Genomic DNA, 16,147 nt, shown 5'->3' on the forward strand with positions numbered 1-16,147 from the left:
TTAATGCTAAGACTTAATATTGTAAAGCTGCTTCTTCCTCCAAAATCCATTCTAATATTGAATGTTCTCAGCATGCCTAAATGCTGTTGTGCACAGATTCTTCTGTTTGGTTATTTTGGAACTGGAAAGGTCATGCTGCCTGTCATACTTATCTCACTAGCCCCGTTAAGCATCCTAATGCAGATGGAGTTGACAGACAGCAGTATGAAAAGGGTAGAAGTGGCAAGAAAGGAAATGTGACTGAGTTGTCACAGTCCCTGCTGCTGGCTGTGGCTTCCTGGGCATTTCCTGCCAGCAGCGTGGGCTTTGTGCATGGTAGAGGTGACACTGACACTGCCCTGCTCCGAGGCCAGCCCCATCCATTATCTTGCATCTACATTGGAAATTGAAGCGAGAATAAAGAAGACAGGTGGAGTCAGAAGAGGTTTCTCTTTCTGCCTGTCCTGGGATATTTTTGCATTTTGATATTTGGATATTTTAAGAATTCAGCTGTTCTATTCTTAGCAGTCAAAGCAACTAAAACCTGCTGTTTCCAGGAGGATACTGCTTTGCCCATAGGAAGCATTAGTTAAATTAGGCTAAACTGTTGGACAGTAGTGATTTGAAGAAAATACTTGAGATGCATTTTTAAATGATATTTCTTGGCACCGTTTTGCATTACCAACCTTTTCTCCTAACCTGTCTTTGTACAGCTATTTAATTTCTTACAGATGCTTATTCTCTCTCCCCATCCTTTTTATTTTGATGTTTTTGCTTTAAGACAGCTGGCTCTGCCCATAATTTCAAGAATATTTTTACTTTAAGGAGATACCTAAATTAAAGAAAAAAAATTAAAAATCACTGGGTAGGTAAAGTTCATGTAGTTCAATATAGTGTTGCCAATTATATCTGTGCATTTGACAGTGTCAGGAAAAGATAATTAAGGATATGGTCTCAATATTTCAATAATGGCAAGTATGTGCTGTGAATATTTATACTGTTCTGGGAAGTTTCTGAAACAGTTGGTCATAAATAAACATGAGCAAGTTGGTGCTAAGCAATTGGAAGTCAATTAATGAAATTTGTCATGCATAGTAGCAGTTGAGGCTTGAGTTAGTCTGCATCAATCTCTCTACTACTCACCATTTTCTGAATTAGGATAAACATGGATGATGATGATTATCAAGTGCTACACTTCTCTCCTGAAGTTAGGGCTCCTGAAAACTGAACTATAAAATGTTTATTTGGGGAAACCAGGCAGGTCACCTGGTAACCAGGTAATAGCACCAACAGAAGAAACAAAGAGGCTTTTCCACTCCTGGGATGCAGTGTCTCCTGTAGTGAGGTGGTCACCACTTGGAAAACTGAAGGGAAAACATTTTGCTGGAGAGATGGGGGGCAGTCCTTTGGTTTCTACCAGTGTAACAGTGGTTTTGTGAGTTTCTTTGGTGGTTGAGGGTAATTTTGTTTGCAGGTGGGTTGCTTTTTTTCTTTTTCTCTTTTTGTTTTTCTTTTTTTTTTTTGGTTGCTTGGGTGCTTTTCCCCTTGAGTGTCAGACTTGTCTGTGTCTGGCTTCTGAAGACCTCATGTAACTCAAGCTGCAATCCAAAATTAACTTGAATAAGCCTGAAATTCAGGATTTGGTTGTTGAAAGCTCTGTATCTGTTTGGGATAGCTAAATTCCACGGATGTCATTGCAATAATAACTGCTAATGAAAAGGTGAGGTGTAGAGATCAGTTTGTTGTGAAGGTTTTCCTGCTGGTTCAGCACCACTGAACTAAAGATCTACAAGCAGCTTTTTTCAGGATTGCTGGGAGTTTTTGCCCATGGTGTCATGTCCTGGCCTTTTGTGGAGGTTGGAGGGGGATGAGTAGCTTCAGTACAACTGGGAGAGATTGACTCAGTTCTCCTAACATCTCCTTCAGATGGTCAAAAGCTGTTTGTTTTCTGAATGCTCAAACCCAAATGATAAATCCCTTCTTCATCTTAGTGTCTTGCATCTAAAAATGATCTAATGACTGTAGTGTGACTCTTCCCTACTCACTCCTGCAATTAAACAGATGCCTTGCAATGACCTTTGGATTGATGTCCTAGTCATTCTGCTGTATTTTTATTTTTTTTTTCTCAGTTTCTCAAGCAAGACCGCCTCCAAACCAGAAAAAAGGTGAGTCAATTTTAGTTATATGATCCTTTTAATTTCTGTGTGAATTGTGCCCGCTTTTCATTTTTTTTTTTCCCTGACAATACAAGCAACAGTATAAGCAAGCAGTGGAATATATAGCATGTATTCTGTATAACATAATAGCATTCTATTGTACTATATATGGGTCCCACACATGTTGAGAGACTCGTGATACAGGGATCTGCTTTTTTGGTGAATGAAAACCTTGACTTAAGAAAAGCTTTACTATTATTTTCCTTTACTATTTTTTCATGACTGGGACCTTTTAAGCAAGAGTTTTTTTATGTACAATTCCTTTAATGAAAAAAGGGAGGAGAGGAGGAAGCAACAACCAGAACACAACAAAAAGCCCTGTCCAGGCAAAGTCTAACTTTATTATCTCTACAGGATCAAGAACTCCCATAATCATTATTCCAGCAGCCACGACCTCTTTAATAACAATGCTTAATGCAAAGGACCTTCTGCAAGATCTGAAGTAAGTAGCTGATTAGAACATACTGTATAACAATTTGTTTTCAGATACCAAGTTGTACTAGCACCTAATTAGTGATTAAGCAGGAGGGTTCATTTACTCTCTTGTGACAAGCTAGTTTTCCAGACCAGAGTATAAAAGAAATTAATTCCTCTTGACTAGTAGGAAAAAAAGCAAAAACCTAATTCAGACTTTTGGCTCCGTTGTGACCTGTGGGCAAATTTAGGAAACTTTTGCAGTTGGAATGTGTGCAGTCCTGTTCTTTGATGTAACATCTGTGCAGCCATGTGCAAGTGAACCCTTTCCATGGAAGAAGGCTGAGAGAAGCTGACCAAGGGAGCTCCTGGAACTCAGCAAAGATATTGGGAAAGGACCTCAGTTATTGTAAAGGAGAAGGTGACCAGATGGGCTGTATTGGGCTGTATCAGCCAAGCATCCCAGCTGGTTGTGCAAACAAAAATTTTTTTCTGAAGTTCACATATTGTCATTAAGCATTGATGCAAATGCATCCAGGAAAATTGCAGTGAGTTACTAAAACTTGTTTATCACATCACACATCTGATTCTGAGATTTGATTCATTATGGGTGAAGGAATATTTCTGCTTGTCCAACAGATCATGGTTTTTAGACTTGCCAATCAAGTAAATATCAGGTAATTTTTTGGAAACAGTCATTTTGACAGAGAAATGCACTGTTGTAGGTTGTCTGCAAAAATGTAGGTTGTCAAAAAAAAATGGAGGGATCATCTTTCTGTTACCTCCAGCACTCATTTTTCATGATATGTTACACTTCTTTTCATCCAAACCAGGCTGTGGTGGTGGTACAGCTTCTGCTGGAGTTGCCCTAGAACTGTTTAAAGCTGTGCTCTGGGATACCAGGTGCCTGCTGATCCACAGCTAGCTCCAGTTCTATCTTGGTGCCACAGGCCATCAAAGGCCCAGTGAGTGTACTGGGCTCCCCGTGTCTCCTCTGAAATACTCTGAGGGAAGGCTGGCTTTAACATTACAGTTCAGTGTGCAAGCCATCACAGCACTGATCCAATGGGACTGACAAAGGGTGTTTGTTTATGTGGGTTTTTCGTATTTAGGGAAAAAGATAGCCCTGGCTTTTACAGGTGTATAATCTGTGACTTCCTGGCACAGGTGTACCCAGAAAGGGATGAAGCACCTGTGTAGTGGGTGGACTGCTGGCCAAACGCCAGTGCATTCACAAAATGATCTACTCATCTTCCTCTGCTGTAATTGGAGCAGAGGAGGGGAAAATAACCAGGTAAAGTAAAGCTCATGGGGCTGAGATAAGGATTAGGAGAAAATGCTTTAGGGGCCAAACAGGCTCAAAACTTCAAAGGATGTAAAGAAAACTTTATTAACAAAATTAAAAGGAGAATGATAAGAACTAAAGCAAACCTTTAGAACACCTTTCCTCCCCCCAGCCTCTTTCTATTTCCTACCTACAACATAAAGAGACAAAACATGGGATTTTGAGTCAGTTTACCACTTCTAAAAATAAATCTTTCTTCAATTCACTTGGGGAGAGGAGTCTCTGCTGCCATGCCACAGGAAATAGTTTCTCATGGTTTTAATTTTCATGAGCAGCAGCCTGCCCGGAATTCTGCAATCCTGAACTCCCTCCCACGTTTTGTCAGTCTTCTCACAGCTGCCTCCGTGGGTCACTGGCTTAGGGGGTGCAATTTTTTAAGGATGAGCAGTTCTAGTATAGAAGTAAAGGTTCTCTTTTTCTGTCTCTGGAAGCAAAGGTTCTCTTCTTCTGTTTCTTAAAGCAAAGGTTCTCTCTCTCTGTTCAAGTCGGATCACAGCTTCTTTCAACATCTGTATTCTCCAGTTCTCTTCTGAGCTGCAGATGAACACTGCATCTCCCCATACGCTTTATGACTTACAGGGAAATGGTTTGGTGTATTATATTCTCACCTTGACTTGCAAAAGGTTTGCAGCTGCTGAACAGGAGCATTTCCTCTCCTCCTTTCCTCTGGTCTTCGCCCCTCCTTCTTCCCTGACCTTGGTGTTGCCCTGTTGTTTTCTTCACGTGCCTCCACCTTTCCTTCGCTCTGACTTGGGAGAAAACAGGCATCCACGGATTAATTTATTCTCAGATGGAATTTTTCAGCGCTGAAGAGGTTAATCTGGGCCGGGCTGTGCCTGGGGACAGGGCTGGCTGTGCTTCTGCTTCAGGCTCCGCTGCCCTGCCCAGCCCAGGCTCCGCGGGCATTTCCCGGCTGCGGGAGTCAGCGCAGCCAGGGCGGGGAAGGGGAGGGGGGACACGGCTCCTTCTCTCTTCTCTAGAAAGCAGGAAGGAAGAAAGAGCTTTCTGTGGTTTTTTTGTTCTTAAATATGATTTATAGAGGCGTGTCCGGCTTCTCCAATTGGCTTAGCAGCATATCAGTTTTCAGAGCCGGCTAGCCATTGTTTCTGTCAGCTGTGATGTTTGTCGTGGGGAAAGTCACTTCTGTGGCTGACCCTTTTTCCTCCTCACCAAAAATTCAATTAAGGCAAACCCAGCACAATCGGCCTGTCATGTCTGAGTGATCTGCGCCAGGAGTCAGAGTTTTCAGCAGTCAGCTTGCCAAGGCCTGTCCCAAGAGGATGCTCGTATTTAGAGTGCAAGGAACATGATCCAGAACAAGCTGAAAGGAAGTTGAGGGGTTCAGAGGATGACACTGAATAGTTAGCCTATGTGAAAGGGAAAGGGGAGAAGAAAGGTGTGTTAATGAATCAGAAGTGCAATAGCAGAATTCAGAAGAGTAAAATATTAATTTAGCCATGACAGGTCTAGCACTCTTCTGGAAAATATGGCACCTGGCCTGTATGTGTTTGCATTCAGATTTATGGAAGTACTTTGTTCAGGAATGGCTTCAGGGTTTGTTTTTACTGTTAAGGTATGCAGAATGTGGAGCTAGCCTTGATGTGGAGTGTGATGGATAGATATGTGATGGTTTTCCAAGGGAAGAAGACTTAGCTAATTTCTGCCTCCAAGTCAGCATCTTCTTTAACTCGTTCCCCACTTACAGCTAAATTTGACAGAAGAGCAGAGATTTCAGAGACTTCTTTCATTGCCACAAGTTGTGGGATAAAGAATTATTGTCCAGGTAGAAAAGACACACCTAAATCAATCTTCCCTCTCTTACCCTTATGGAGGAAGATGCAGGTAGATTTGCATTTCTTGTGTTTCTAGAGATAGTCAGCCTGCTTATATTTGCCATCAGAGAGGATTGGTGATGCAGCAGAAGGAGGAGAGATTTTTGGAGCTGGAAGGGTAAGAGCCATTGTAGGGGAGAATGAAGAAATGTAGTAGAAGCCTGGGAGGATGATGCCCCATGGTGCCTGGGATGTGGATGTCCCTGAGGCAACACAGTCTGTGAAGTGTGTGATCATAAAGAATGAATTTCTGTTTCATAAATCAGCTTCTGTGATTCTGTTCATTTAAATGTTTCTTAAAACAAAATAAGGAAAAAAATCAGCTGAAATTAACGATAAAGAGAGATCAAAACTTACAATCATAGGTGAGAATCTGTCTTTTAGGATACTTTTTGTCTACAGTCCTGGATTTAAAAAAAAAAAAATTTATGGAACTGGGCTACAATGCCTTGTCACTTTTGATATGAGAAAAATTATTTGTGGTATAATTGCCTGATATTTTAGGTAGTGGTTGTAAAATAAACTGGAGATTCTTCATCCAGTTCTGTGGTAGGACTTAGATTGAATTGCCAAGAACTGAGAGAAACTTAATCATACCAAGATTTTTACTAAGCCTTTTTATAGCCCTGTAGTATATTAGTTTTTCATGCCAAATTTGGCTGACATTTGTATGATGCTTAGCATCTTACTTTATCACTTACATTAGGCTCTCTTTTAAGGTAGAGAATATGGAAAGCAGGAAAACTATTATGTGTAGAAGGAAATACATATGAAAAACCCAAAGCATAGCACTAGTTTAAGATTTTATTTTTAAGATACCTGGTTTCTCTATTCAATATATTTGTTGCAACTTGGATTTTGAAGGGAGATATTTCTGTATGTGATTGTAATATATACAATTCACCTGTTAAATAATATGCAAATATTCTTGCTAATATTTTTTTGAAAGGTTACTTTTCTAAGGAGCCAAGTACAACATGAAGTGAAGAGCTTCTAAAATAGTAAAAAGATAAAATTTAATTTAAAATCAGAGCTGCAATACATTCTGGTATGTTGTGATGCTTCTTTAAAATATTTTATATAATACATTTTATTCTTAGTCACTATCTGAGTGCAACACTGGATATCACAATTACTATGTGAAATTGTGACTCAGTGTTTGAGAATACCTGAAGTGAGGCTTTTCAGAGACAAGGCTTCTGCTTTACATGGAGCCAAAATGAAGCAGGAATTCCATCAGGCAGATGAGAATGACTAAACGGTGATGATGTATTTTTATTATGATGGTGCTTTTGCTTGTGATACATTTAACCATCTGTGGCCAGGCAAGTCACTGGAGATTTATCCAGCTTTGATACCGAGTGAAGTATCTGGGACAGATTCAGACATGATGTAAAAAAGCTTTGTTCTCTTGCAAAAATAGGTGTCTAGAGCTTTTGATACTGTAATTTAACAGAAATACTGAGAGGGTGGTAGAATTAAGTCTCCAGTTCTGAACACAATCAAATGTGTATTGCTGTGATCTCAGTTGCTGGTAAGTCGCCTTATTCTCCTTTCATGCATTTTTCAGTGTGCCGAGCTGGGGGTCAGAAGGTGCTGATCTGACCTCAGGGAAGGTGTTTGACAGGCACTGCTGCCAGGGGATGGAGTGCCAGCTCAGTGGGTGGTGTCCTACAGTTACCTCCCACATCCTGATGGTGTGCACTTGCTTGCCTGTTGCCTTAGAGAAGGGACCTGCTGCCTTTACAAAGTGAGAGTGCACCATTTTTCATGTGGATAATGATTTTAGCAATTAACAGCCAGGACTAATAATTTCCTACCCCTACAAAGGGCATAAAAGTGCATTGTAAGTAGATATGGATTTTTTTTTAATAGGGAATAGTAATCTGGAGAAGCAGCAAGAAACTGTAAGCTCCTGCACACTCAGGTTTCAGAACCCATTTCTGATGTTTAAAAAGCTGTCAAGTACAAATGTGTAGTTAAGCCACTGGCTATAGTATTTTATAGTAATACTATAAATAATCTCCAAGAGAAGAGGGGATTTTTGGTGTTTAATACTCAGGTTTCTTACACTTGTGTTTTATGTCTGAGTAGTGATGACATAGGCCATAAATATACTTATAATCTTACAGTAATTTCTATTGATTCTCAGTTCTTGAGCACATGACTTTTACTGTGCTTACTGAGTCGATGACTCCCGGAAATGCAGGCAGAGATTCCATAAACTTTCTGTAAGCTGTCCTTTATTCCTGTACTCTGTGTTTGTATCTGGATGTAAGTGCTTGCTTCAATGCTTGCTTTGTGACAGTTGTCTTCTCTGCCGTGCCATTTGAATCTGCTCATTGATAGTTTGTCCTTAACAAGGTATCTTTGTGTTGTGTCCTAGAGAATTGCTCTCAAAAATTCAGTTTTTTTTTCTAGGAAATAAAACTGAAGTTATTGTCTAGAAGGGACATAACTGAGGCACAAGTGAATGGTGCCTCAATGGCTGTGACACAGTTTCTAGCTGAAATGGGCAGAAACTGCCAAAAACTGGTGTTGAAATGAATTCTTAAACACAGAAACATTTAAAGCAGAGAATGTGAGAAGACTCAAGAGCGGTGAGGTTGTTACTCTGTAGCACAGCAATATTGCTCTACTCTCATGTGGCAGGGCTGCTTTGCTTTCCTGTTTCCATTTAAAATGTGTTTGCTTCTTCACATTTACAAATTAAATTTAAAATGTGACCTTTTAGATCCCTGTTCAGATGAATACTTGATTATTGCTGTAATGTGTGTAGGGCTGTTTGGTTTTTATTTACATATTGTCTAAGAGTTTCTTCTTGTTTAATGTAGGGGATGGAGAATAACAAAATTCTCCTCAAGCTGCCCAGCATTTCAGGTGACCCTGGCTTTTCCTATAAACATTGCCATTTGGATAAAAGGTGTTTAAGGGCTTGCTTTTTTTTTAATTTATCTTCATTCTTTTCAGTCCAGATTCCTTTAATTGTAGTGGGTGAGGAGAAGAAGAAACTCATTAGTACTTTTCTACTAAGAAACTCATTAGTAGTTTTCTTAAAAGCTGAAGGACCACCAAGCAAATCCTCATTTTAGGTTACAGAGTTTCCTATCAGTTATTGTTGGTAAAGCAAAGCCTGTGACACACTAGCAGGACAGGCCATTAGGAGTGCTCATGATAAAGGCACCTCACTTTGAAGTTTTTAAATTAGCAAATTGATGAGAAATGCTTAAATTCTGGTGCCACACTGGGAAGCTTTTTCTAGTGCAGAACTCAGTTGAACGCCTCTGTGTAGTGTGCAATTTGTATGTGTCAGTCTGTTGTGATGGATAAAATGTATGTAAATATTAACTGCTTGCTAATTACTTCAGCCATTAGGGAAATTATTATTTAACTTCTGAAGAAATATATTCTAGGTGGCCAGTATGTACTTTTCTCCCAGTGTCCTGTACAGCTTTTTTGTCTGTGTTTCCTTTAGAATGATGGTGTTTCACATGTACTAGAGAGACAAGCATAATTTAATTTATAGCTGCTCATTTAACACCTGTGATGCTTTTTCTGTTTGCAGTATGTGCAGCTCTAGTCAGCTTTAATGCACCATTCATAGTTATTAGCAGGTGATGCTTTTTTTTAATTTCCTAGTGCAGTTGTATCAATTGAATGCATTTGGACACACATTTCAGAAATTGCTTTTGACTTTGTTTCTAAAACACTGTTAAATCATGAGGAGTAAGAGGGGATATCATCTGTTAATTTACATTGGGAAAGTAAAACAGTTCTGCTTGGAGGTTTGTTGACAATTTTCACCTGCTGGCTTAAAACATGTTTGTTTCTTCCCCCCCCAAAAATGCCATTTTCTCACTGAATATGTAGTGAAAACTAGTGTTTTCAAGTTGACTGAATAATGAAATTTTCTTCATATTTGGTCTTTCATTCTTTTTTCCTGTTTATCCAACAATAGGAAGTGCAGTCTGCCTGTTAAAGCACATTCAAATTTAGTCTTTAGTATTGAAATAGAAATAAATTGAAGAGAAATGCTGCAAACAACTTACCCAAAAATGTAGTAAACTGCTCAAAAGCACCATGTGCACTGTAATGAAGAGAAATATTACCAGCTATGTACTGTGCTTTTAAAATGTACCACAAATCCTCCTGCTAACTACTGCAGTTAAGGGAAACAGAGTTTTATTTTCATCAGAAGCTTTGGCAATGAAATGTCAGCAGCAGACAGGGTTGTGGTGCAGCTGGGTGGCTCTGAATAGAATATTAGAACACAGGCCTGAACTCTGTTCCTGTGCTGCCCTGGAAGGTGCTGCTGGTCACATCAGCTTCCCTTTTTCTATGACACACTTCCAGTTCTGTGAAAGGCATGACTCTGGCAACTTTCTTTTCTCTATCTCAAAATCCACTGAGGTTTATCAATAAAAAGGTCTACACTGCTCTCACATTTATGATGCCAGTTTTGAGACCTGTTCTGGGTATTTTATTGTCCCCATAAAGAGGAGGGCCTTGAAATGCAATTGCTGTTGTTTTTTAAGGTGAGGGGGTTGAAAGATTAAGGATCTGTAATTATTTGGAGGAAGGAAAGCTGTGTCACATCTTAGCATTTATTTTTGTCATGTGGAGGTAATATATGACATGAGGGCCACATTATCTGGATTTTACAAGCACTTAGTCCATCACAGAATCTATTAAGAAAGAAACCCCAAAAAACAGTAGTGTCATGCATCATAGTAACCAGATGCATAATAATAATGTAAAATCAACATCCTCTAAAAAAATAAAACCTCACTCAAACCATTTTTGACGAAAAAATCTCAGCTTTCTTGAGAAAATTCCAATTGGCAATAATTCTAATGGCTCCAAGAGCTCTTAAAATTTGCTCCTGGAAGCAACTGCTTTAATGCCCAGGTTACCCTTGGTGACTAAAACTAAGAGTTGTGGTCAATTTGCAGGTTGTGGTCTGGCTCCTCACCTGCAAATGTCTTGTGTAAGGCCCCAAATGTCTAAGAATGGCTCAAGCTGTGTTTTTGAGGCACAGAGGACCTTTTAGCATGACTGTTTTTATCATGAGGGCTTCTGAAATATTATCCTTACATTTTTTTGGTGTTCTGAATGAGTGGTGGTGGAGACTTGGGATCGTGAGCACGAGGTGGCTTCAGTGGCTGCTGTCACTAACGCCAAGCTCTGATAAAGCTGTTACTTTTCCTGCTGATTCCATCAAGTAAATTGCCCTTGTCTACTGAGGGGTTTGTTATTCCCTAAGGTTTGTACCATCAGATGAGAAGAAGAAGCAGGGCTGTCAGCGAGAGAACGAGACTCTAATACAGAGGAGGAAGGACCAGATGCAGCCGGGGGGAACCACAGTCAGCGTCACTGTCCCTTACCGGGTCGTAGACCAACCTCTGAAACTCATGCCACAGGACTGGTAAGAACTTTTCCCTTTAAAACATTTCTTACCCCAGACAATGCAGAATTTGGAAGTAATAAAATGCTCTGAAATCTACTGAAAAGTGAAGGTACAGACATAATAGTCTTCATTTTATTAACTCTAAAAGAGTCTTCAGCTGAAAATAATATGAAACTAAATTAATCTAAAAGATCTTTAAAACTTGCAACACTTCATATTTTTACAGTGTGAGCAGCACAGTTAATATTATTTGGTTTGCCAGAAATGTTCCAGAAATTCCAGTAGATATGTTCATATTGTTGTCCTGGTTTGTGGTGGTGTAACATGCAAGTCACCGAACCTTGATATGCAAGAAACCTCCTCCTCTCCTGTCTGCTTTCTGAGGCAGAGTCTGTTGGGAAGATGCTTTTGCAGGCCATCAGCATCTGAAATGCCATCTTTTTTAATAGTTATAGAAAGGAAATACATCACAGAGTAAAGACTGAACTGTGATTCCAGTACTGGAACTATTGGAATTTTACTTCTGAAGGAAGAGCCCTAGTTACAGAAAGGGAATCATAGATAGTTTTTACTTTTATGAAAAAGCTGGAAATGGATTATTTGTTCTGTAGTCCATTTTACAAAGCTATAAAAATAGCTCTCTTTGAACAGAAAAACTCTGGAGAAGCTTTTATTATTGTTTGACATCTTTTTGTTATTTGATGACATTCATGATGCAGCATTTTTACTTTGCCCTGACAAGTGAGAAGATCTGGGACGTGGACAATGACATATTTGGTGGTTTTGTCATTTCCAAATTACATTTTAATGGAGAGGAATACTTTTAAAAGATTCTGTCCCTAAATCAATTATTCTCTGTATTTAGGACTTGAATTAATCAGAAATCAGTGGATTTAAAATTCTGCATATTAAATAGTACTTAAAATGTTTAATGATCAAATCTTTAAGTACCATCTAAACTACTTTCTAAAGTACTTCTGGCCAAAGATGTGAAGTGGTGTGTGGTTTTTTACTCTTGGTTTTACCCAAGGAAGCCATTCTAAAACCTGCAAAAAAACCCCAAACAAACAAACCCAGACCACAAGATTTCACCTTGATTATTCTTTTTCATTTGGGATTTAGTGGATTTAATGATAGATTAAATTTGGGGATTAGATTAAAGAGGTAATTACTTGTTGTGGTAGGTAAGAACCATGGTTGGATGATGTAAATGTTCAAGAGAAAGATAGACCATATGTGGGGAGGTCATTTATTCTTAAAGGTGGCATTTTTAAAATTTTACTAATGCAAAAGCTTAATTTTAATCACAAATTTATTTTCTTAGACCACAGGTAATGGTTGTGTGCTCTTAAAATAGCTGAAATTTTACTTTGCAGAAATTTAGCATCTGTTGGTTCTCACTAATTTTCAGCCTGGAAGTCAGCAGTGTTGAGAATAAAGGCTTTTAAATCTGCACATCTCAGTTTCAAGTGCTGTTTGCAGAAGATTATCTCTGAAAATGTTGGAGCACTTTTCAAAAGCAAATTAATGATGACCACAAATAAACACTGCCTTCTAAAAATTGTAAGCTGAGAAACTGAGCTACCTTCTGCAAAAGGGCAGGGAGGGCTGAAAGCCCAGAGGAATCACAGCAATGATTTTTTTTCTTTACAAGAGGAAAAGCAATTGTGCTGGAGGTGTGGTTGTTAATGGTGCTCTCCTGCTGTATAAAAGGAGCAGCTGTGCCAAGGCACACTGCCTGTTTAGGACAGAGGTGACTGGCATGTCCCAGGCCATGCCCACGTCCGTGCCCTTCCCTCTGTGTGTTCCAGGGACCGCGTGGTGGCCGTGTTTGTCCAGGGGCCTGCCTGGCAGTTCAAGGGCTGGCCTTGGCTCCTGCCGGATGGATCTCCTGTGGACATCTTTGCAAAAAGTAAGGGATTTATTTTGTTCCTTGGTTTGGGGTTTGTTGTTGTGTTTGGGGTGTTTATGCTCATGACAGAGTGCTGCCAAAGTGCTGTTGGATGGAGTGGCTGAGCAGATTTTGGGCTTTGGGCTCCTCACTGGCAGATATTCCCATGCCCGTTGTGGTTGTTCTGCTCTGATCTGTGCAAGCTCATGGAAATCTTCTCAGAGCTGTCAGCTGCAAGAGTCACAAATAGCTGGTGTACAAATCTGCTTTCCAATCTTCTAAAAAAAGGCTGAACAGACAATGTGTATGCCTACAATTCATAGCTAACAGGTTTACAGGCTGGCTGCACATTCTAGTGCTATTTTGAAGAGAGCATTAATCACCTAGTGCACCACTAAGAAAGCACTGAAGATATGATCTGGTGTGTGACAAAAACTTCAGTTTTAAAAAGTTGAAGTTTCCAGTGAGCTAGATGTTAGCATTGTGTAGATCTGAACAGGTTTTTTGGGTCCCCAAAACTGTGGGGCTTTGAGGCACTTCCCTGGCACAGTTCACCCATCTGACAGAGAGCTGGGCCATAGTATCTGAGCAATCTGTCAGCTTCTCTTCTCAGTTTGGAGTTGCCTTAGAAAACACCTTTTGATGTGTCCTGTGGCTTCAGATATAGACATAACCAACACACATGCACCCACAAAAAGAACCCCAAAAACCAGGCAACAGACCCAAACCCACCTTAGTTCAGTTCTGGCATCTTGCAGTCAATGTGATGAGGAAAGAGGTTTGATCAGGTTTTGTGTATGCCCCCTCTTTGTGTGTGCCCCTCTTTTCCAGATGTAGAATCTGGAAAGAAAATGCTACTTTGGTGAGCAGCAAGGAAAAACTCAGGGGTGGGACAGAAAGCTAAGGATGGGTCTGTGAACAAGAGAATAAAATGAGTCAGTTAAAGGGGAATTGAGGATGAGCAGGGAAAGAGAGAGCCTGAAAGTCATTGTGAAAGTAAAACTATGCCACAGGAGAGAGTTTAACAAAAGAGACTAATGAAAGAAGGAAATAGCACTTCAAAATAAAGATACTGAGAAAATGCAAAAAGCAAAGCCAAGAAAAATGCAGTGAAATATTGAAGGTCTTGCTAGCAGTTACATGCTGCTTCCTATGAATTTTATCATTTTTATATATGTATGTATGGAGGGCTGTAGGAGTTATCTGACTTGCTTTGACATTCCTGGTCTCAACATGCCAAAAGATCACAATCACAGCCTGCACAGTTCAGGCTGAAGGTGCACAAATTCTTACATTTTTCAAGTGAAAGAGGGATATCTGGTCTTAATTACATTGAAATGGATCTTCAGTTTAGAAATGCAATCTGTTCCCTCAAAGCATGGTATTTTTAAAATATTTTCCTGATAAAGTGTATTTCCAGAGCTTTCCCCAATGACTTTACTCATCCTTAAAATGAAAACAGGTGAATGAAGGGAGCACAGAGAGTGTCAGTCCAGTTTGTTGTATCTATTTTTATCTGAAGCTATTGTTTTGCCATATTCACAGTGTTCAGTAGTCTTCACAAATGTGGTTTCTGGGATTTGCAGCTGTCCATTGTTTCATCTGCAGTTTGCATTTCTCCTCTGTCTCTGGTCTGTTGTGGTTATCAAGTCTTGAAGGCTGTCACTTGGAAAACAAGCAAGTAGCTTACCAGAAAGAACTCCTCAATAAAAGGTGTACTGGGCCAGAGCCTGCCAAACTGGTTTTATTGGAGCAGTTGCTTTGTCCCAGAACATTTCATTAGCTGAGTCTCTAAAACTGTGCTCCTTAGCTTTCCTTGTGCATGGTGTCCTGACTGTTTCATGTTCATGCACCAAACCAGCCTAATTTCACATTTATAAATGAATGTTTCTGATCAAGTTTTGAATGCTGTCAGTTTCATGAACAAATATTTCCTTTTGACCATTTTAAAGGTGTTCCTCCCAGAGCACATCAGGTAGCTTTAACAGTGATTTGTTTCAGGTTCAGAAGTGGATCCTCTTGTGCTTAATAACATTTAATTTGAATGCAGAGACTCTGTCAGGTGTTGATGGAGTTTTCTGTAAATGCGTGGCCCTGGTATATCTTAATTTGTTTTTTCTGAAGTTATATGAATATGTGCAACAATGTATAGTGGAGATAATGTATATGTATTCTTAATCACAAAGCCTGGAAATTTGTCTGTCGGATGATAATTTCTTTAGTTTGTCAACAAAAAAAAAAGCTAATTTCACATACCAGCCATCTAGGAAGTTCCCAAATGGATCTGGAAAAGAGAACTGATTTTGTGGAAGGCAAAATTAAGAGTGTGGTATCCGAAGAAGATACAAGCATGACATTAAAAATAACTAGTTTCCACAAGACTGATGGCTTGTTTTACTGTTCCAATACTACTGAAATCCTTAGATTGGGTTACCAGATAGGAATTGTGCAAGGCTTAAATGTGTTGGTTTTAATGCTCACTGTGTAGATGCTTAGGCTTTACCTAATTCACATGTGACAATACTTCCCAAGAGAAAAATAACAGTTAATATTTTACCATTTTTAACTGAGTACTAGATCAGGGAAATTGGCAGTTACTAAATTTCTCAGAATGCTTTATGCAGCATTTGGGGGTTACACTGGCATTCTACTATCAATCTTCTACAGATTATTTTAGGAGATAGCCAGGCTTCCTACTCATAGGTCTCAGAAATACCTTTTTGATTATTATTTTTAATTCTTTGACAGCTCAGAGATTTTCAGAAAGAACCTCTTTGTTTCTCAAAGAGAATGTACTTGAATTGGCAGTGTGTTTCTGCTATTCCCTTGGAATCTGTGCATCTAAAAGCAGGGGCTGCCCTTTCCCTTCACCCTGGAGTAGCCTGGGAGCCATTGACCTCTGTATTTAACTGTGCCCTTCAGTGAGTAGTTGACTTCTTTGGATTATGGGTTTGTTAATTTTACTCTCAGGCTTCATTCTGAAAAAGGAAGAGGGGGTGGGAATTTTCTTTGACCAATAAGGAAACACTAAAATCTTCATGTTTATACCAAATGCTCTCCTGT

The 16,147-nt window shown here is 39.5% G+C and overlaps 1 protein-coding gene across 1 annotated transcript in view; it reads left to right on the top strand.

Annotated features, from left to right (window-relative positions):
- CDC73 (cell division cycle 73) overlaps positions 1 to 16,147 on the top strand; it is a 101,017-nt gene that overhangs the window by 82,531 nt on the left and 2,339 nt on the right. The window contains exons 12-15 of the mRNA XM_064427881.1: positions 2,109 to 2,144; positions 2,550 to 2,637; positions 11,050 to 11,211; positions 13,005 to 13,105. Of these exons, the coding sequence (XP_064283951.1) occupies positions 2,109 to 2,144; positions 2,550 to 2,637; positions 11,050 to 11,211; positions 13,005 to 13,105 (387 nt within the window). The remainder of the gene's footprint in view (positions 1 to 2,108; positions 2,145 to 2,549; positions 2,638 to 11,049; positions 11,212 to 13,004; positions 13,106 to 16,147) is intronic.

This window comes from Passer domesticus, chromosome 7 (genome assembly GCF_036417665.1).
Source record: "Passer domesticus isolate bPasDom1 chromosome 7, bPasDom1.hap1, whole genome shotgun sequence".
Classification (NCBI taxonomy): Eukaryota; Metazoa; Chordata; class Aves; order Passeriformes; family Passeridae; genus Passer; species Passer domesticus.